The following is a 23023-nucleotide window of genomic DNA, read 5'->3' on the forward strand; positions in this document are numbered from 1 at the left end:
GTCGCCACCAACCCTGGTAGTCTTCTGAGCTCACCTCTTCATGACGCAGGCCTTACGGGGTTGTCACCCATCACCTCGCCATGGAGCAATGAGTGAAGGCAACAACTGCTCTGAAACAGTCAAGTGATGAGGAATACCAACCTCCTCCTACCGGGGCAGAACCCAAGCCTGCGGTGTGGCCTTGGCTCATCCCATCGCCTCCTCCCTCCTATAGAGGTGGGGAGGAAACTAAAGCTGAGAACAGCCCTCCCCTCCCCCCGTGATTTAGCAGCTTTCACCTCAAAGATCCACCGTGCCCATCACTGACACTGCAAGCAGCAGCTGCCACTGGCTGAGACACGGGAGGCTCACACCCTGCTGCGTTTTCTTCAGGCAGCACGGGCTCCTCCAAGGTCCTGCAGCCCAGCCTGCCGGGAGGGGAGACGGCCGAGCCAAGAGTCCACAGGACAACGCAGGACACAGCGTGAGACAGCATCTGGAGCCTGTTCGGTGCAAAAAAATATCCAATTTGTTTGGCAACAAAGATTTACAACTGGGATTTTTAGTTACATGCAATCTCCATAATCAGTGAAACAATAAAATGTGTGAGTCCCAACATAAACGTGGGGCATCCTAAGGCCCCACAGAGCTGGGGTGCGCCATCTCCTGCGCACTGAAGAGGAAGCGTTGGTGTGAGGTGAGGCTGCTGAGAGCTGCACAAAGTCCCAGCAAAATGTTCCCATCTGTGGCCTCGCTACCAGATGGAGTTTGACTGCACCCAGTCCCTCTGTGTGAGAGTTGAAGTATTTCGTATTTAAACTCCCCGATCTTTCCAATAGAGCTGCATGGCGCGTGTATTTTTTATTCCATGTTCCAATTTTCATACATTTTTTTTCCATTATGTGACTGCGACGCAGCCCACATCTGACTCGAGCTGCTCACCAGTGCACAGATGTCTTCTTATAATGTCAACGCTGAACAATAATCAGGGGCATGAAACAGGAAGGAGAACGTTTCCATAAATAGCCAGAACAAGGCACTGAGTGAGCAGCGTCCCCCATTAATTCATTTTGATGTTAGGAAACATTTGGGAATTGCAACATGTTGAATAGCAGCAGCACAGAGCCAACGAAATTTTCAGCCCTCTCAACCTGAAGCACGCCAAGGAAACACCCATGAAAAGGGGCGACTGGTGAAGGCCTGCAGGCCTTCCACCCCCCTGCTCCCGTCTGACATTTTTATTTCAGCTGTTGCTGACCAGTGTTGTGTGCCATTAACCAGGACAAGGAAGAGGGAAAGGATCCCACGTTGACAGTTACTGGCTTTGGTGCTACTCCGATTCCAACCAGCTTGGCAGAAGGCAGCGGTGTGAGCAAGTGAGCAGCCGCCTCTCTGCTGTAGTTTTAAAAAGCACATTGCAACTACGCTGCAAATGGACAGCTTCTGAACAGACAGAAAAGAGCTGCTCTTCAGTTTCATTTTTGGCTGGGATTTTTTACTGTTCATTTTACGACGGCATCCTGCTCCCGCATGAGTTGTTGTATTGCTCTTGGACCCCTCCACCGGAAGCTCTCCCACTCCTTGCAGAAGCTGACAGCAGCGGGCCCTTCCCCAGTCCCGCTGGGCGAACAAAAATCGAGGCGGGCAGAGCGAGCCTGTTGGCACAGCGCCGGCAACCGAAATGAAGAGACGGCTCCGTGTAAGAGGTTTCACTCCGTGGCCATTTGTATTTTGTGTCCTTTCTGACACATCTCTGCAACCTCCGGCGTGATTTAACACGGCGCCCACCGGCACGCCGACGGCACGCTCCACTCCCCTACGGCACGATTCCCGGCGCTCGGGGGGTTTCGGCTGGGACTTCCCGGGGGTCCCACAGCATCGGCTGCCGGCAGCTGGCGGGGCCCCAGCCCGGCCTGGGAGCGATGCGGGCTGAAGCAGCGCAGGCTCCGCACAGCCCTAAGTTTTGTGCTTGTTCCACACGCACGTACGCCACAGGTCATCCAAGCTCTTTGCGTTTAAACTTGGATCCCGAAAGAGAACACTCTCTAAAGCTATTCTACCACAAGGCAGCTTTCATCTTTGAACTCCCCCCTCCATTGCGCCAGTAACTCTTGCGTATCCGTGCACCGCTGCGCAATCCCAGAGTCTTCCTCGTGTGCTGGGAATTGCTAGGAAACCAAGAATTCCCAACTGCTGCTGTGGCGAGGCTGCCCTCCTAAAATGAACCTGGATTTTATCCATTATCCAACCCGGATTTAAAACAAAGCATAAAAAGCTGATTACTTGCCTGCTGTTCTTATGGCCGAGATGCAGGTAGATTGGAGCGTTCATGCTCAGCTCTGATGGTGAAGGTGGGCCAGCAACAGAAGCGCCCCGCTGCAGAATTGCGAGGAGAAGCCACACACACACAGCTTTGGGTAAACGGCCGCTCACAGACTTCCCATTTAAGCACAAAGCAATCATAAATCCAAATCACACAAGAAAAAGGTTTATTGAAAAATAAAGTTCTCCCTAGTTTTTTTCTACAACAGTGAAAACAAAGCATTTTTCTATGCCATTAAAGTACAGACATTTACTTTTCTTAAAAAAAAAAAAAAGTAAAATTAAAAAAATCCCATCCTATTGAACCCCAGTAACTTGACAGTATCTGAACCACCGTGTTCTGTTCTTTTGGAATCAAACTGCTTGAACGTAATATAGTGGAACACAACCTTTTAAATAAGACAAAGGATCAACCTTTTAGGAAAGAATTCAAAGCAAACACATACAGAACCAGTCTGACCCTGAAGTTCTCATGTACACACATAAAAACTCTCATTGACTCCCAAATTATTCTCTGCAAAAAGCAGTAATCGTATGTTTTCAGACTTCACTCATTTTTTTTGAACTTACAGTGCTACAGGGATTATTCAGACCTTGACCCCCGGCACCCATGGAGGGAGAGACCCCGCCAGGGGCTGATCCGGACCAGAAACCGAGGAGCTCCCCGCAGCCGCCATCCTCGCAAGCTCAGGGGGCTCAACTGCTCCAAGCCCAAATTAGCTTTGTAAATATTCCCTTATGTTTTGCTTTTCGCTCTCTCAGAATCTTCAGGGTAACTTTTCTCGTAAAATTTCTTCTTTTTTTTTCCTTTGGCAAAAAACTGCTGGTTCCTCCCCCGCTGCTGTATTCTTTTGTGAAAACCAACCCAATTCATGACTTCTCAAAACTTGTTTTCACTGCGCTGTACTGCAACCGCCCTGTTAACGAATGGAGCTGGGTATAACCCGACGAAAATTCACTGTCCTCAGACAGCAATTTAGCTTGATTTACCGTGTACCTATTTGATACTTCGAACTCCTTTGCAGCTGCTGGAATCCGAGCCAGGCCGTACTGCACGCGCTTTGCCAAGCGCCTGGGCGGCTCCAGCAAATGCCACAGCGTTACCCAGACCCCTCCTTACAGCCAAGGATGCTGCGGGCTCCGGCACGACCGAGCCTCCGCCGTGCGACCGACCAGGCGCGAGCGGAGCGGCCCTGGCCTCGTGCGACGGCGCAGTGCCGTGCAGACGTGCCTTCCCGTATGGAGCAGCGGCCGCGTGCTCTCCTTGCTGAGAGACGCGAGGACAGCGGGGTCCCACAGCGCTTCCGACCTGCCAGCCCCCACGCAAGGTGACAAATTCTGTCCCCACGCAGACAGAGCCCTTCCCAGCAGAGAAGAGTGCGATTCGCTCGGTCATCTCGGATTTTTCCCCAAAGCGGTTTCTGCGTGTGGAAGGTGGAGTTCTTACTCCTTTTATCAAAACTGAGGACCTGACCTTATTTACCCATTGAACAAACAGGTGGCTTAGTGCTGTTGAGAGAGCTCTGCTGAATTAAAACATGCTGCTTTATGCTCATAACTATATGGATATGCAAAGGATTACACCTATAAAAGCAAGACACTTTGGCAACAGTTGCACTTCGTTGTTTTTCCCTGGAAGAACGAACATGAACGATGCCTCACAGCTGAGGCCTTCTGGGGTTCAGTCTCTGGTATCTTCACCACATTCCTATGGTAAACATCTTACACTTGATACATGGAGTTTGCTGTTTACACATTCCATTTAAATATAATATATGGAAATTACAAACTAATCTTAAAAAAAGTCTATAGAGCTGCTTAAAAATACAAAGACAAGATTTAAGTCACTGCCCATAAAACAATATGTTTTGATGTTACATTTACAGCAATATTACTAAAGCGCATCTCAGTGAAACCATGTCTGTCCCTGGCCTTTCGGGCCCGAACAAAAGCACACATCTGTCAGTGCATTGCTCTCCTCGGCTTCGCAGCGGTCCCTAAAATGATGGGACCAAAGGAGAACGACCAACGGAGAGAGACTGCAGGGGAAAAGCTGAAGGCAGAGCAGCTGTGGGGCAAATGTCACAAAGGAACGGCCATGCCAAAAGGTTAGCACCCCTGGAAAAAACACTGCGAAACTGGAAACTGATAACTAATAGTCGCTTTTAAAAAAACAAAGCGACAAACACCCCACCCCTCAACTCCAAACTGCAGACTGAACAGCTATTTAACCGAGTTTTCAGCTGGTATTTCAACAATAACATCCACTCAGCCAGAGATGATATATGCTGTAACAGCAAAACTGGTTGCTGATATGTGTACAATATAAACTGCAAGGGTTTGGTCTTTATCTTGTAAGATACAGTGCTTAACATTTATTAAAAAGGGAGAGTGCTTTTTTAATTTGAAGAAAAATTAATGGAGGAGTTCTGCTATCACTGAAGCCAGTGGGAGTCGTGAAGTTAATTAGACTTGGATGAGATTGTACCCAGCCTGATTCGTCCCACTTAATTTATTTTACTAGCAAAATCCGGTCCTGAAATGCACTACGAGCAAAATACACACCTGAGCAAGCAAGCTGGATTTTGTTTACGTGGAGAGTGCTGCAAACTCGTAAATCACCTTTGTAATTTAGATGGGCCGCTCCTTTTTGAGTGGGGAGGGCACATCTTTCATATCACGGACAAAGCGAGGACACTGGTGAGGATATCAAAGCACAGCAGTACAACACGACTGAGCGAGGAGAGCAGACATCAGCCAGCAGTCTGCTTTGCGGCTGGTATCAACAGGAACTTTCCGCCAGTCGGAATGCTCGTCAAGAAGCGAGGTGCAAAAGCCGGCACAAGCAGCTGGGAGCAGAGCTGAGCGGGGATGACGCAGAGACCCCCCGTCCTGCAATCTCCAACTGAATCCCAACCAGCAGCTATTTTGCAAAATATTCTTCTTGCAGAAAAGCAGTAGCATTAAAAACTGCTCCACTAAGCTGAACGTCCAGCGTTCCCTCCCCGCGGAGAGCTGTGAATTCAGGTATCATGAAGGGACTGCATCGTCCTGGCAGCACCAGGCGCTGCCCCGCTCACCTCCAGGCACAGACGTCTCCATCCGAGCGCGCCAGCCCTGGCCAGCGCTGCCGTGGCTCTCCGGTTCCCCCGCCGACCTCGCTGGACGTTTGCCCTTAGCGTCGTCTCCTTGGGGAACGCAACGGCTTTCGTTTGCTCTCTGGTCCTTAACCACACATCCCACCCCGGCAGGAGCTCTCATGCCAAATCACAGAGAATCAGTAAAGGGTATTTTGCTCGCAGAAGCAACTTTTTTGCAAGAATCACTAAGGTTATAGTATCTTTTATCTTACTAACCCTTACCTTCTAGTTTTAGAACACTTTTCCCCACTACTTAAAAACATTCAAAAACTCATACCGCTAAGCTGTATAGCCATCAAGCACTACTTCTGCCTGTAATTAGTGTTCCATTATACTTGTTCAGACAGTGTCCCTATCCCAGACACTCTACCAAACCCCCAAGAAAGTAAAAGGCACATAAACATTAAATATTTGTAGGAGAAACATAATCCGATATAAACAAGCAAACACACAGCTGCAACTATAAATTACAAAAAGAAACATAGAAACTAAGCAAAAAATGCAAGAAGCAACTCTATTTATACATGTGCAAATCAACTTGCATATATGAAATAAATGAGGTTTTTATTGGCATTTTTAAACAGTGTGTATTTACCAACTTTACCTTTCAAAGGCAATCCTTTTATGTTAATTTTAATAAATATGTAAATGCTTCTCTCAAGTTTTCTAATCTCATAGGAACAAGGCTTTTGAAAAAAACTAGGTCACATACAAAAATACAAAATTTTAAAACAAAGAATGTCTTGATATGAGAGATATGTTTAAAAGCTTGTAAAATGTTTTTATATTCCACTTTTGACATTTTTTCCCACCGACTGCTGATCAATATATTCAAATGCAAGTCATGCAAGAACCTGATTTCTGAGTAAAGGAAGCTGCAAGCTTTGCTGCCAGACTGCAAACAGCAGCACAGTCCCATCTCCAATACCCTTGTTTAAGTGCAATAATTGGACTACACCTCTATTCTTTAATTAGGAAGGAAAACAGTTACGGAACTGGGACAGATGGCTGCCCTCTATCCTGAGATGTGGGTACAGAGCACATGTTTTAGTAAATAATTCTAACTTTTCAGCAGTCCCACCCGCATTTGCCGGAGTGCTTATCTGTGGTGGGATTCACCGCGCCAGCACGGCAGGCGCAGAGCTGCTGTGCGCTGGGGGCTGTATCGCCCGCAGCCAGGAGCGCTGACAAAGGTTATGCACTTACAGCTCTCACACGGCAGTCTCCTTTTACAGAAATGCAGACTGAAGCTGTGTTTCACAGAAGTAATATTTCTTCTGACCAGAGAGTTTAAAATTAATAACAGACGCCTATCAAATTATAGGTCTTGATTCTTTTCTCTTTAAGATTAATGAGTTTTCTTTAGAGATCTCAGTGGGAATCGCATCAGACCCAGCCGATTCTGACGCCAATTTAGATGTTCTGCCCCTGGCTGAAATGCAAGCGGCATTGGTGTTTGCGGTTTCCTTTTTGCCAGTGCGCAGTAATTCGGTTCAGCAGGCTAGAAAGAAACAGTGCTACAGTGGGAATAAAACAGAGCTTACGACAGTCTGTCCCTGCTGTGGCAAAGGCAAACTTAGCACTGAGCAAAGCACTAGACCAGAAAATCATATAATAACAAACACCAAACCCCTCCCATCTGTCGAGCTTTAGAGGCAAAGTAAAATGCAGTATGCTGTGTGGACCATACAGTGGGGAGGAAACAAGCAAATGGGTATTTACAGCAAAGAATTACACTACTGCAAAACCTACGTGTTTTGCCTTCTTTAAGTGCACACATACAAATCTTTGTTTCTGACGTAATTCCGTGATATCTCATTCCAAACTAAATTCCTGCCTGAAGAACCTCAGGCTGAGCAGGTAAAGGCAGATTCTGCTGTTGCCTTTACTTTCAGCACCAGCTATAAGTGTATATATTTTAATACGCAGGATCTTCCAGTTGCACAAATATGCACAAGCAGGCGGGGAATATTTTATACAAATACAAAATGAATTGTTGCGCCTGCTCAGAGCCGTTTCCAATCCTCCTCCCCCAGCTTTGCCAGGGTATTAAAACTATTGCAAACTACGTTTGCGCTGACTGAAGCAAATGCTGAGCTATGGTAACAGTAAAGGTTTTCATACTAGTTTGTGTTTGTTTTCTTTTCATAAAGTTTGTCTCCCATTATAGAACCCAGCTGTTCTGTTTCTGGAAAATTACTCTAAAATACAGCAGATTTTACCATCATCACAACCCAGTTACTGGTGACCCTGCTGTTCAACAGCTCCCTCGCGCCCTTTTTGGAGACGGACTCTCAGCGTTAGGTTCCTGTGTAATGTAGTCCAAAGCAACCTCACGGAGCGTTACAGGGCAACATCGTCAGGAGTATCGAGGCAGGAAACAAAAAACTCAAAAAAGCTAATTTGTCGCTTTTAAATTGAAACTTTAAACGTGTACTGTTCTGTTCTCTTGTCTGGAGAATTTGTCCAAGATTAAATAGCATTTCCCTCGCTTGGTCTTTGGTAGGTCAAGAGATACATCAATATTCACACACAGATAATGAATGCCGGCTACGAGAAAAATCTGAACCAACCAGCCATAGCTGAGAAAGGAAAATTTAAAATATCTATGCTTTTCACTATTATCTGGTAATGTTTCTCAATCTTTCTGAAAAAAACCTTCACGTTGATTTGAGTTTTGTTCCAGTATGATCAGAGTACGTCCAAACTGCAAACCTGCCGACTATGACGGCGTTCAAAAGACGCCGCAGATTTGTTTCTCACTAATCTCAGCATATCGTTTCCTGGCTACCAACGGTGCTGTCAAGCATGCTGCCGTCTGCAGAAAGTAACAAAAATTACCTCTACGAGAAGAAGGTGGTTTAGAAAATTCAATGTGCTACTCTAAAAAAAAAAAAAGTTTGATTTGAATTACAAACTTCAGTTTTTTTTCTAAATTTGTAACTGGTGTGCCTGCCACAAAGAAAAAAAGAAACCACCCCCCACCCCCCCCCAAAAACACTCCAAAACCCACGAGACTGATCATTGCTTTTCTTAGCAGTTGTCTCCTCTTACTTGTTCTTCAGAAAAAATTTTTCTTTAAAAACCTATCTAGTTATGAAGACATTTTACATTTCTACCATACAATAATTATAGTTAGCTTAGTTTAACCTCTCTATGTCATTCAGCAACACTTTAACTACTGGAAGCTGTAGCAAACTGAGGCTCTAACGATAATATTGCTCCGATGATGCTGAATACTTGTTGCTTCACACAGTATTTCTAGTAGACAGACGACAACAGAAGCATGGGCAAATTCCAAGGATGACTCTCTAAATGGGACCAGCAGACTGTGACCAGTCCATTCCGAGAACGGCAGGATGCTCCTGTGGCTTTTCCACGCTGCAGAATGCCACAGCCCCAGTCCGGTGTCGGTCACCAAGTTGATGTGTCGCACGCTGGCAACTGCCTGTTTGCTCACGCGTGATACTCTCTGGTTAGACTGCTCTGACCAGCAGCTGTGATGCGGACAATAACTTGTTGTAAAAGATTTAAAAAAAAAATAAAAGAAGAAAAGAACTGGGCCCGGATAACCCACTAACAGGGTACAGAGCGATCTTGTGAAGTAAACCACTTTACAGCCATTCAAGCTAAAGCACTACCCAAAACAGTGCACCTAGAATGAAACGCTAGTCCTCCCTCCCCTGCGACCTAAAAGCACACTTTTGTCAATGTTCTACTGGAATGAAGTTGAGATCCCTTAGCTAACCGCGATGGGGGATGGCCTAACTCATTAAAAAAATAGAAATCACTTCACCCAAACAACAACAAAAAAAGTTTGATGGGTCTGGGAATTTTCTACAAACTATTCTGCGCAGTCATCTCCAAATCACCGTAGAACATGAAACTCATTTCTCTTTGCAAATAGATGAAGGAATCTGAAGAGTTACACTGCAAATGTTCTTATAGGAAAAAAGATCAGTTAGCTGTGTATTACGAATCCCTCCTCTCTTAGTAGATAATTCTGCCCAGCAACGATAGCTCTGCCTGCAGCAAAAACCCTGGACCAAAGTGCAGGAAGTAGCAAGTAGCTCCTCTCAAAACTACTCACGTCTTGTCCTCAACTCAAGAGAAGCTCTGCGGCTGCTATAGGCAGTCTTTACACAGCGCAACCTGCCCCTTAATATAGTCTCTGCAGGGGCAGATTCTTCTGTGGGCTGGGTGGGATCCGGCACAGCTGAACAATAAGAGGTCACCTTGGAAAACACAGTGCTTCCTTCTTCCATCAAAAGAAGGGACCAGGATATCGTTTGCAGACTCCATGGTGAGACATTCGATATTATGCCTAAAAAGCAAAGCACACGATGTAAATCACAGGGGAGTTTACAGGAGGTTTGGTACAGTTTTCATCCTTCCTTGCTAAAAATAAAATGAAATGCTATATTACACCCTAAATCCAGTGCATTTAGAATTGCAGATTCCCAGAACATGACTCTTCCCTTCTTTCGCCTGCGCAGATGCTCTCTGCAGAGGGCAGTACAGCCTCTCCAGCTCTACTCCGTTTCTGAAAGATTAATGGAAGAACTTTAAAAGGAAAAAAACCGCTTTCAGCTGTTCCCCAAAGCGTAGTGTTTAAATACACCACGGATTTATTGTAAGGCAAAACCAAAGCATCTGAAATCAGTAGATATTCTCACTGATTTCAGCAGAGACCTCCTCCAGGCAAGCAACACTGACGTGGAGCCCGGGGTAGCCCCAGGGGTGGTCAGCCAAACCACGGGGACTGGGACGGGGCTGTTGTAGCACAGCGACGTTGGTCAGCGCGGGACCCACTGCCCCGAGGAACCGAAAAGAGAAAATACGGTGTTGCCATTTTCTGACCACAAACCTTAAGGACAAGGGTAGCAACTGCAGCAGAGGAGTTGTTTTTCACTTATTCTGGAAACACTGGTAGCTTTCAGCACCTAAATGATTTCCTTCCTTCCCCCCCCCCAATTATAATTTTGCCTGGACAGGTAGAAAAGAAGCCTGACAAAGTTTTCACATGCGCTGCTTCTGAACTCCAGGAGAAATTACAACTTCCTAAACAAAACACAAAAATAAAAACCTTCTACAATTTAGTTTAGCAAAAAAGTGGAGATAGAAAACCTAGGAAGCGGTTTCCCTAGCAGCCACTTGTGGGAGCCCAGCTTTCAGTGCTTTGTTTTCATTGTGGAAGGAACACAGGTGTATTCCCAGAGAGACAGCACCTGAAAGCGACATTAATTGCCTTAATGCATAGCTGGCAAGCTTTATAAATCAGTACTAAGAGCTCTGATGTACAAGGGTTTACAATTCTTTACCTAGCACAACCCTGACAAAAGGTTTGCAGAAACAGTACTTGGTAACTGCCAACGAATATCGCTGTTTCAATACGAATGTTAATGGTGACGGAAGAGGGAGCTCAAAAAAGGCAAAGCAACACTTTCTAAGTGCTGTATTTAAAATCATGAGGACAACTGATAGATATCGCACCCTGTGTACAGAGTTCTATTTCCTGCAATAAAACGCATCTCGTTTCTGACCCAGCTGACTGGGCACAGCTGGGATTAGCGCTAGGTCACGCAAGTTCGCCGGCTCTCAGAGCGCAGGGCAAAAGCCACAGAACCGTGCACCTGCCAGGCTGCGCAGGGTGCGCCCAAACGCAGTCACAGCCCTGGCATCTGTGACCCCGGCGGCAGAAGCGTCTTTGCTCCGTGGAAGCAACACAACATCAAAGGGCACTGCATGGTGCACGCACGTAGCAGATACAGGGGGGAAGGAAGAGATGTAAATTTATTTTTGGCCTGGGTGCTGTGCTCCTCACTGCAAAACCCCACGCTACGCGGAACGGCGCGCTCAACGCAGCAGTCACTGCTGCCATCCACTGCTGCGCAGGACTGACAGCTAACCTCAGAGCTCGCTGCTGCCCCGCGGACAGCTCTGCTCTCCCCACCCTCCCTGCTCACAGGACTCGTACACTAAACTTCAGGTGTGGCACAGCCCAGTGCAATAAAAAGAGACCAAGTAACATGTTTGTGCTTTGATGTACTTACCTAAGCAGCGCTTTGTCCTTGTTAAGATGCTGGAAGAAGGAAGGCTCACAGATGAGCTGGCTTTCCTGGCAAACTTGTTTACAGGATTTTCCAGGTTCAGCAATTTTCACTTGAAGGGCACTTAATGGGGGCCACATCACCTGCCCGTGACAGAAATCCTGCAGTGACAGATCATATTTTATTACGATGCATCCAGTTCCTTGACAGCAGTTTACCCCAGTAGTAAAATAAGTGGTTATTATCACCCAAAAACTGGTTTTGCAGATTGTTTCAGTTGTATGAAAATCAGTAATTTAAGCACATTTAAAAAGATTTTTTTATTTTTTTAGCATGAGGGAATTATCACCTTTGATTGCTACTTGAAATCCAGTGGTATCATTCTTCCCAAAGAAGCTTCTTCCCTACCTTTACCTTTTTCAATTCATCATAAGCAACTCTAGCTAGTCTCTTTACTTTCACATATCCAACCCCTTTTGGGCTTTCTCGGTGACTCCTGTTTCACCAACCCAGTGCTAGCAGAACTATTTTTGTTACAGCACAAATACCAGTAGGGAGTTCTGGTAGGAGGAGAATTCCAGAGGCCAGTTACCCTGTAGGCAAGAAATGTCTCCAGTGGCCCACGTGCAGAGCCATCTGGAAAGGATCAGCGGACTCGTGGCGCTACAGAGTGAGCCGAACTCATAAAAGACTGAAGATTTCTATAAAGCAACCAGGATTCAAAGAGTTTGTTTGCTTGTCTTGGTTGGACTGCTAGTGACAGTGCTCTCCTGACACTGAAAAAAAAGGCTACAAATCATGCATGCAAGTCAAGCGTCACCACAGCGGAAAAAGGGAAGAAGCAACATCTGAACACACCTGCTAGAGAGAACTAGTCAAAGGCAAGTTCTTATTGCCTTGACATTTAAAATGAGAAAAAGGAAAGAGAAATTTCTAATCGCTGTTTTATACAACATTCCATGGTACTCAGCCATTATTTTAAGAATTGGTAACTCTCATCTGAAGGTGATCAAAAAGTTTGGGCCCAGTCCATCCTGGTTTGCTTTCTCCTGGCAAAACTAACACTTGTACGAACAGGTCCCACACTGTGACCTAAAGCTTAGAAAGGCTGAACTACTTGAAATTTTAATGAAGCTAAGATCTCAAATCATGTACAGGTTCCCGAAATCTGTTTGGTGTTTTTTCTCTCTGTTTAGATTTCCTCTGCTGAAGGAGGAAGTTTTCGTACTCCCAGGTCTAACCATAACTTTCATATTATACAATCATGAATCACAGAACATCCTCAGTTGGAAGGGACCCAGGGAGATCACAGAGTCCACCTCCTGACTCCACACAGGGCAACCTAAAAGCTAAACCATATGTCTAAGACAGTTGTCCAAACACTTCTTGAACACTGACGGGCTTAGGGCCACGACCACTTCCCTGGCGAGTTTCTTCCAGTGCTTGACCATTCTCTCAGTGAAGAACTTTTTCCCAATATCCATTCTGAACTTCCCCTGATGCAGCTCTAAGCCATTCCCTCGTGCCATATTAGAAAAAAATGAATAATTTTAGAGCATATTTATGGCAGAATAATTTCAGCAGCCTCTAAAAAACCAGGTTAACAATAGACAGTTGGATGTACTTTTTAATGAGGTTGTTTCAAAAAGATCATTTTGCTATTTGGACTTAAGTGCCCTGCTTATCCTTTCCTTTCATAAACCAGTATTTAAAATACTAGATGTGGGAAAAACCCATATAGGTTCAAAATCCAATCCAATACTGTAACATATACTATATAATATTGTAATATATAGTAATGTAATCTATATAATACTGTAACATAGGATTGGATTCAGAGCTAGTGCAGGCAGAAGACAAAAGTTTTTCAAAGACAGCGAATCACTTGTGAGGCTCCAACATTTGCTGGGGGCTTCAGCTTTTAACATCCCTTAGCTGAAAACTCTTCCCAAATACTGGGCACAGCCTCCCATTTCCAGTCCATAGCTTGGTGGGAAGCGTTCCTCAGCTTATGCCACCCTGGAGCATGTCTCAGAGCACATCACCTTCACAGGTACCAGTGCACAAGGCTGTGTTTCTATTTGCTGTCTCCATCTAGTTTTCCTACCAACCATCAAAAGCAACCTGAATTTGGTACCTTCATCCCAGCCTAACTTGCCCCACAAGCCTACATGCATAAGGGGAAAATAAATAAAAGACATCATGTAAAACAGAAGGTTAAGTTTCACCAGAGACTGTGTTTCTATTTTACCTATAACCACAGTTTTGAGGTGAGACAGGCTTAGCCCTGCTGTCACAGGAGGTGTCCTCCTCCCTCTGCCTTCTCCTGCTCTTGGGTGAACGTCCTCACTCCACTCCCTCTGCCAAGCTCTGGCATCCAGCTGACCCTCTGCTGAGCCACATCAGTTTGCCAGCCCAGTAGAGCCCTACCAAAAACGTTTTCTGCCGGGTTACCAAGAGCTCCGCTTGACCACAGCATTCACAGCCAGCGTGTCTGTTCCATCAGCCTGGTCTGCCTCACCCAACAGCTCCCACATTTGCAACAGGGAATCCTGCAGCTGCTTCAGCTGCACTTGTCTGACTGCTCCTCCCACACCCTTTGGTTCCCACCAAAGCTTTGTGGAGCTGACACAACTCTTTGCGCAGCTGAAGAGCAACCAGCATCAAGGGACGGCTTCAGCAGATGGCACAGATGCACCCAGGAGCTGCACTGGGCCGCTGGCAGGGGCAGCACAGGGGGAGGAAGGAGCCGCTTGGCGTGAAACCGGTTATAACACGGCTGAAGAAGGCGGCACTGCTAAACGTGAAACCACAGCTCTCCGTAGTTCTCTTTCTTCAGACCCTAAAGACCTTCAGCCCGGCTGTTGGATCTGGAGACTTGGGGAATTCACTAAACCTTTCTTGTGAACACTGTCCTCCCTCCTGCTCCTGAGCCACGGCAACAGAAGGGGCACTCCAGACAACTCCTATAAATCCTGCAGTTGCACTCTCCCATAGAGTGACTTCTGGGTGAGGGTATCTGGCCTCACCCTCCCCACAACCAAACATCCCCTGAAGACCAGAGTCTGGTGGTCAATGCACCCCACAGCCTCTGAACCAGATCAACCCCACGCATCTTTGTTCCTGTTCCAGGCTTGTGCTGCTTTCTCTGTTCTGCCTGCCTCCCACCACAAGCTCTTCAAATTAAGGTCTCAGCCTTTGTTTTTGCTTCATCTGCCATGTTAATCAGGCACAATGCTAAGCACCTGCAGCTAATAATGATGCTTGAGCATCCAGGGGCTGTGAAACAATAATGGCTTTTGACAATTAGTCAAAACAGTGGACAAAATGACAATTCTCTATTCGCCGAGACACAGGCAGGGCTTGGCCTTTGGGGGAGGGCAAGAGGGTAGAGAGACTTTCACCCCACAGATGCTATCCTGTCTCTTCTTCTCCCTTATGCTGAGGTCCATTTCTTCCTGTATTGCCCCAAACTCCCAATTACTGCTAACTGAGGCAGCAGAATCCAAAGACGCAGCGATACTTTTGCAGGCTGTGTCATCAATACAGCAGCATAAAGGGTTTATTGGCAGGAACCTGGAAATGGCGATGTTATGTTAACTACACTCCTGGTCTGAAGCTGCGTTCTTCTTTATTGCTGTCTGTAACACTGTCCTCTTTCAGAAATACAAGTACAGGAGCATGTGCTTCTTTTGAAAGCAATCCTGGAAGTTAATTGGCGTAACAGAGATAGAGGTTATTCCTATCTCTCTTTGCAGCAGCCAGAACAAAAGGCAGCGCTGGCCGTTGCAACAGATCTGGCCTTGGGCAGAAATCCAAGCAAACACAGAGTTTCTAGATATCAGGATCCCACATAAATCTCTGCAGTTTATTACTCCAGCTCAGTATCTTCTGCTGCTCTCAGCTGGCAGTAATGTATGGGCACCAAAACTCCTTTAAGTGACTGGTTTCCAAACCATTTAAAGCTTTATTGATTGAAACTAAATACTTGAAAAATCCACCCAGAGGCTTTAGCCTAAGTGCAATTCTACCACAAAAGTGTCTCTATATTCACGTGATGCTTCACGATCCAAAGACTTTTTTGTGTGTACACAGTTAAAGAAGTCACATATACACTGAAAAATTACTTTGCCTTTCTGCATTTGATATAACAGCAGAGGAAGGAATGGTCCTTGTAAATCAATCAATCAAATAATCAATCAATAAGAAATCATTTAAAAGCTCCTATAGCTCCTGAAATTCAGACAAGTGTATCTGTTTTTGCACAGACATACGGTAAATCACTCCCAGATGAATCAGAGACCAGCAGCAACCTGAGAAGCAGAATGAATATTCTGGCAGCCAGCACTTTGCAGAATTTCCAGTCAGTCTCTTTACACACGAAAAATCCTCCTGGTGCCGTATCTGGAAGAAGCCTCCCAAGCCCCACATGGGCAAGTCCACAGAAGTGAATCCCTGAGTCCACGCGGACCTCCCAAGGGAGCTTCATCTGAGCAAACCACTGGCCAGACAAGGACTGCACAGCTACTGTTTCTACTCGAATGGCAACAACATCAAGAAGGTTTAAAACGGAGGTGGTCCTCCCTTTCCAACATAAAGGATTCATCCACAATAAAAGTTCATACCTGTCTTTCAATAAATGCATTCACCCTCTGCAGCATCCCCTCACACGTAAATTCATAGGGCAAATACGGGTCAATCTGTGGAAACACAGTGTGTTCAGGTTAGAGGGGGTTTTGTTTAAACGAACGCTGTGGTGCGCTGTGTGGCAGCAGCTTGCATTCCGAATACCACATCACAGATTAAGTGGCAACAATAAATGCAAATAAACTCCTTAACAAATCACAAGTTCACAAAACCATCAGCAGTTTAAGCTGATTTTTGCTCCTTTGTTAAGGCAATAAAAGTTTCTCAGGGATTATCCCTAAGGAAACTTAGGCTATACTGCAAAGTAACAGATACAAAGCTCGCCTGAGACCCTACGGGATTCCAGAGCTCCTGTTTTAACTAAGTTTCAGTTCTGGAGTTGAAGTGAAAAAGAAAACACTATGACAAAAAAGAATGTGATACCTTTGAAAATTACTCTGAACATTTTTTTTATTCCCCTTGAAGTGCCCTCATTACAATTCCAGGCTGTAAGTGCACGAGCACTTCAGTGGTGGTTATGTCAAGGCTACAAAATCAGTCAGAAGAGTTGAGCATGTATTTGGACAGCCCACAATACCCAAGAGTCAACAAGGAAACTTCCTCACTGAATGCACAGAAAATACAGACTGCCGTATAATGTAGATATGAAATTCACATTTCTATACAAATTCATAGACACTCCCTTTTTTCAGCTAAAAACCTGACATAACCAGTACTAAAACATGATAGTCAAGATACCACAGAGATGTAACAACAATTTCCTCCCCCTCAATATCCTACCAAAGGGCAGCACTCTGCTGTAATTAGATTAGTATTAGGCAGCACTCTACATGCAGTGCACAACACACCCTCAAGTGCTGATGACAAATTGAGGATCTGTTTCTCACCTTTTGATTCAAAATTGATTTCACAGCCTTCTCAACTTCAGAAAGATCATTGATGTCTACAGTCCAGACATGGGGCTTGCCGATGTAAACTTCAGCATAGGGATGCTGAGACGTCAACTGAAAGGAAGAAATTATATTAGTAACAATGAATTTGTCAAGATATCCTTTCCTCTCACTCTCTTCATCCGACTTTTCGGATAAAATCACAGAATGGTAGGGTTTGGAAGGAACCTCTGTGGGTCATCTAGTCCACCCCCCCTGCACTAGGATAACGCAAGAATTCAGCTAAAATCTAACAGTCAGCATCATTCCTTCTGAGTTGTATTTCAGATGTTCTCCATTTCAATTTAGAGAGTAAATTTAGTTGGAAAACTGAAAATCAGATAAACATGCAGATCATAAGTGACATCTGTGTACGTCTCATTTGTGGACTTGATCGTCATAATGACCCACATCACAGAAGACTTCATACCTACTGAAATCACTTTTCCAACGCGACCCCGCTTCCCCACAGCTCATTCACAGAGCAGCGCTCCCTTTTCACAACCCGTAATTGCTACTAGTCCCGGTTAGACCTGTGTGACTGCCTTCAAGAGATGTCATCCTTACCCTGTCTCACCTTCTGACAATGTCCTCGCCCTGCCTCTCCTTCAAATTTCAAAAATTCCCAAGCTTCTGTGAGTAGTAGTGAATAAAGAATCATTTCTATCACTTAGGATGAATTCTGACTCTCAGTGCCAATGGTACAAGAGTCCTGCATCAAGCTCTGGAGCCCTCAGCACAGGACAGACATGGGCCTGTTGGAGCAGGGCCAGAGGAGGCCACAAAAACGATCAGAGGGCTGGAACCCCTCTGCTGTGAGGACAGGCTGAGAGAGTTGGGGCTGTTCAGCCTGGAGAAGAGAAGGCTGCAGGGAGACCTTAGAGCAGCCTTCCAGTACCTGAAGGGGCCTGCAAGAGAGCTGGAGAGGGACTTATTACAAGGGCATGTAGGGATAGGACAAGTGGTAATGGCTTTGAACTGAAAGAAGGCAGGTTTAGTTTAGATTTAAGGAAGAAATTCTTCACCATGAGGGTGGTGAGGCCCTGGCCCAGGTTGCCCAGAGAAGCTGTGGCTGCTCCCTCCCTGGCAGGGTTCAAGGTCAGGTTGGACAGGGCTTTGAGCAACCTGGTCTGGTGGAAGGTGTCCCTGCTCATGGCAGGAGATTGGAACTGGGTGGTCTTTAAGGTCCCTTCCACCCCAAACCATTCTGTGATTGTATGATTTGACCTCAGTAAGAGCATTAACCGGTATTTTGCTCACCACTTTGTGAGCAAACAAATTCAATAAATACCCAAGCAGATAACTAAGGAAAGTTCTATCAGAGATTGCTTTCTGAACTAGCAGGATGGCACTAACAGTAATTTTTGTGAGAGGTTGCCCAGCAGCGAGAGGAACACGCAAACGAGCACACTGAGCGGAAGCAAAAGCTGCAATAGAGAAGGGAGCATTTCACACTGGGCTCAGAAGACAATTGCTTTTTAAATCAATAAAAAAAGACCCTACAGGATAGATGATTCATAGACAATTTTTATACAGCTGCCTCTTTATGCATGATACAATGAAAAATCTAGTCTGTGCAAAAGATCTAAAGTAGGAAACAGCATCTGTTGGAAAGAGCCTCCTCCTGCACTGGGCACACACCACACTCGCTTTCTTACTCAACGAATGCAAGAAACTACATCAGAAATTTTTTGCCTATTGCCTTTTGCTTGTGGACAAGAGCAGCCAGTCTTCCAGTTACACAGGGGCTCAGGCAGCGCCAGCCTGTGCCCCGCGAGCAGAGCTCCCAGGGACTCTGCGCGGGCTCCCACCTTCGGCTGAAGGCAGCGTGGTGGTGAGGGCTGCCGGACTGGCAGGAAGACCCCAGCCACTGGGCCGGCAGCTCCGGACACTTCTGCACACAGACAGCTTCCGTAGCTGCCGACATCCACCTGCAGCCCACCGCGCTGCGACCCCATCGGCATTTTAAATTCCTCCAAAAAGTCCACTGCTTCACAAACACTAACTTATTCTAATCTTTTTTCAAAAGCATTTCTACTGCCACTAAAACTATATGTCCTTCAAAATTTGGTTACCAAGACTGAGCTCCCATGGCACTTATGCCTGGACTTCAGATGGCAGAAGCTATGTTCCTCTTGCTTTCAGTAACAACAAAACCCCTTCCACTGTGCCTTTAAAAACATGAACATCAAGCAGTGTTTTAAATTCCACCAGGCTATAGGAATCATGCCTTAGACCACTCTTTCTGTACCATCTCAGACAGACAGATGGCAACATTAAAGCCAGATCTGATCTGGAAGACGAACAACTAAACTTCTCACACTAGCAGGTGTCGTAAGTATTAAGAGTAACTAGCAACGTATTTTTGTTGCTCCAGTTATTCTACATCTATGCTCTCAAAAAATATTAAGACTATTTCCTAATACTGAAACGCTTCAATTAGCCGAGTCTTAATGTTTTAGCTATTCAGGAGATATTCCCTCAGTCTATAATGAAAATCCATAAAAATTCTTATAAATAGATTTGGAATTAATTTCTTATTTGAGGTAATTTTTTTTTTTCCTTCCTAAAAGCAGATGATGAAAGCAACCACAACCATCAAGTACACGCTTCAACTAGATTTAACATACAACGTTCTCTTTCTTGGGAGGGGAGGGGGGAATGGAGAAGAAACACTGGTACAACTATCAGTACAGAACAAGCTGCTCCTACCTAGAGCAAGAGAGAAACTTGCAATAGTTACTTTCCAAAAGTACTAAACGCAGACTTTATCTGCAAATTGGTGTACTGGTAATCAGTTCGCAGAACTACACAAGCTTTTTCTGTTCTCCTTTAACACTTGAAAAAACTTAGAGAGAGATTTGAGGACTTTCTTAATCCCCGGGAACCAGCACATGGATTACTGGCAACCGGATCTAAGAGCAGCTGTGAAAACCAGTTAGAGAAAAGTTTACTCTTAGGCTAGGTCAGCAGAGCATGTGAGCGCAGCAATATTCGGGATGAACGTTCATTGTATTATTTTGCACTACAGCAGTCAACAGGGATTATTTTTCTGTGCAAGTCAGGTGCACACAATTTCTGTTAGCGCTGACACATGCCAGTGGGATTTAGCACGGCATTCCAAGCACTAAAATTCTTACTAAAGAGTCAAGTGGGTCCAGATTATTTACTGAGTCTGACCAGTTACAGTGTGTGGACACAGAACAACTGGAAACGAGACAAACAGTCGAGCAACCACAGAAGAAAAGCTTTGCAAGGTGACAAGCCCAAGAAGAAAGGTTAAACAGACTTTTTCTCCCTTATTGCTATCTCCCTTGTTAGCAATGTATGCTGTGAGAAGGGGTGAGTTTGAACTCCTGCCCTGTACAAGCTGAATGTGTAACAAGCTGCAAGGCAATTACAGTTCTGGATCATAAAATCATACGGAATTTATGTTCCTGGTTTACAATGGGAAACTATCTTTTGCTTATCAACTAGCTGGAGCTGCTCAGTATGCAATTTATATAGCCCAAGCGTCACTTGAATTGGGAAATATGGCTGTGCAAAGTTCTCATCATCTAAGTGTTACAAGAGAGCCTTCCCTTCAGATGAGTCTGCAAAGCAAACCTGTATACACACCTCTGAACAAGCCACGGGCACAGGCAAAAGTGCTAATGTCAGAAATGCCTACAGGACTGTTCAATGCTTGCAAGAGGTAGAGGCTGAATTTTACCTACACCAAATAAGAAAAATATTCCAAAGCCAGTGCCAGGATGAGGGGCTAGTTTACTTTGCCTCATTTTTTTCTTACTAGACTCTAAACACACTGGCTGTTGTGAAAGCTTGAGGTTTGGTTTTCTTGTTGTCTTCAGGAGTCAGTTCTCCAAATGCCTTCAGTGTTAAGCCACCACCATGGGGGTCTGTGACCAGTAATACCTTAGCTCAACAGGGCCTTGAGCAGGTCTTTTCTGGAGAAAAAAACATTTCCCCAAAACACACACAACCACCCACAAATGGCATCTTTATAATTTATTTAAACACCTATGTACTTCCTGCACAGGTCACATTAATGTTTATTTCTTCAACAAAATAAAACTGCTTTCAAATGACACATCATGTATCAGATGAGATGATCTGCTCTGGGCAGAACATCAGGTTTCCAAGTGAAGCTTCAGTTTATGATCTATCAACAAGAATCAGCAGAATGAACATATTGGCAAATCTGGAGGTAAAGCTTAACAGTATATTAATTAAAAATGTTGATTATCTTATAAAAATAAGGACTGATAATCCCATCAATGGCTAAAGAAAATGACAGTTGCACATCTTTTGCAATAAACTGTGAACATTCATGCAATTTTTCCTACATTGTGTCACTAAAAAGAAATCCACACTCATTTTTAGTAAAGAAATTACCAATACTGATAAAGCTTACCTCTCGGAGTGTAGGTTTGCCTTTGAAAAACTCTGTGTTTTTGCTGCTTTTTGGTGGATTAAATCTTAAATTTAGAAAAGCACAGCCATTAGCAATAGCCTCTAAAGGAGCTGGCCCTTCATACGGAAATCCAAGACCAACAAACAGCTGAAAAATAGAAAAAAATTATTATCTTAACTTTTGTTCTTTACAAAAACTGATAGCTAACTTGAAATAAACAATAATGCATTCTAAGTGTACCAGCCTAAAAAAAAGGAACATTAAGAATAAAATGTGAGCAATTCAGCAGCTCGCCCCCTCCTACCCAAGCAGTAATGGAATGTCCTGTAAAACCTATTTGACAATAATCTTCTGTAAGGAGCTGAGGTGGTTTTTCCTGGAGCTGAGGCAAGAACAGACCCTTTCAATTATTTTTTTTGGAAAAAAAATGTCGTTTGCTGGTTTGACTGGTGTTGAAACGAAACCGCTGTGGCTCCCTCACCGGTACAGGTTTTAGCCCAGCAACCTCACTGAACAGCTACGCTACTGTTTGCCCCCTCTCCCCCACAGCAGCTAGCCCGCTCTTTGCCAGTGTGAACGTGCTCCTGCCCAGCTCATTAAGCCTTCTAATTAAAACGGTAGATGGCAGCAAACAGCAGCTGAAGACCCTGTATCCAAGCAGCAAGGGCTTGCATGGGATTAACATCGTTCAGCGGCTCCAAGGGAAAGTGAAGCAGGAAAAAGCATCGCAAAGCTATTCTTACACCAACCGAGACTACAGGTGCTCTAGAAAAGGCAACGTTTTTCTCCAATGTAAAGAAATTTAGTATTTTTTTCAGAGTTGTCTAGCTTTTATTTGGATCTTGACCCCTTTCCTGGCGCAACATAATTAAAAACCCTGCATTAAATATAGGATTCTTCATCTTTATTTGAATGTGTATAATGGGAGAATTGTAAGATCAGATTTGTAACAGCAATCTCTGAGCACTGCTGAATGACTTAATATGTGTGTGTGCACGTGTGTGTGTATACATATAACGCTACTGCTCTTTGCAAGAAAATAAAGAGCAATCTTCACAGCTATTAGGATCACGTATTCAGGACGTACATATTCAAAGAGGTCAGATTACACTATTCTACATTACGTTTTCTGCAACACAGAAGTGGGTCCTAGTAACAGAAGATTCACAGCTGCAGGCCCTTTCTAGGAGCTGATCTTCACATTGGTGCATAAACCTGTGGTCAGTACTGTCGCGCACAGGCACTGCAGCAGCAATCCTCTCCAACCCATGGCAACAACGGTACAAACTCTGAGCTGTCTCATTTAAAAAAAAAAAGTTAACACTTCTCAGCATAGTTGAGGACATACAATTTTCCCTGCATCGAGCTGAATATCGTTATTGCAGTTTTTTGGTTTAGAAAGTGGCCTACTTGCAAAAAGTTTCTCAGCTATCTCACAGATTTAAATCTTACAGGAAACTCTCCAGTGGCTGATAAAAAAAAAAAGATCTGAAAGACCATCTCCACTAAAGCTAGATTATCTAAATTTGGCTTTTATGTATG

The 23023-nt window shown here is 44.8% G+C and overlaps 1 protein-coding gene across 3 annotated transcripts in view; it reads right to left on the reverse strand.

Moving 5' to 3' along the window:
* Positions 1–2445: 2445 nt before the first annotated feature.
* Positions 2446–23023, reverse strand: part of MGAT5 (alpha-1,6-mannosylglycoprotein 6-beta-N-acetylglucosaminyltransferase) — a 139991-nt gene continuing 119413 nt past the window's right edge. For all 3 annotated transcript variants that reach the window (XM_075429957.1, XM_075429955.1, XM_075429956.1), the window contains exons 13-17: positions 21482–21628; positions 17026–17142; positions 16117–16191; positions 11495–11652; positions 2446–9765 (exon numbers count right to left, since the gene is read on the reverse strand). In XM_075429957.1, the coding sequence (XP_075286072.1) occupies positions 9567–9765; positions 11495–11652; positions 16117–16191; positions 17026–17142; positions 21482–21628 (696 nt within the window). In that variant the 3' untranslated portion in view covers positions 2446–9566. The remainder of the gene's footprint in view (positions 9766–11494; positions 11653–16116; positions 16192–17025; positions 17143–21481; positions 21629–23023) is intronic.

This window comes from Opisthocomus hoazin, chromosome 9 (assembly GCF_030867145.1).
Source record: "Opisthocomus hoazin isolate bOpiHoa1 chromosome 9, bOpiHoa1.hap1, whole genome shotgun sequence".
Taxonomy (NCBI): Eukaryota; Metazoa; Chordata; class Aves; order Opisthocomiformes; family Opisthocomidae; genus Opisthocomus; species Opisthocomus hoazin.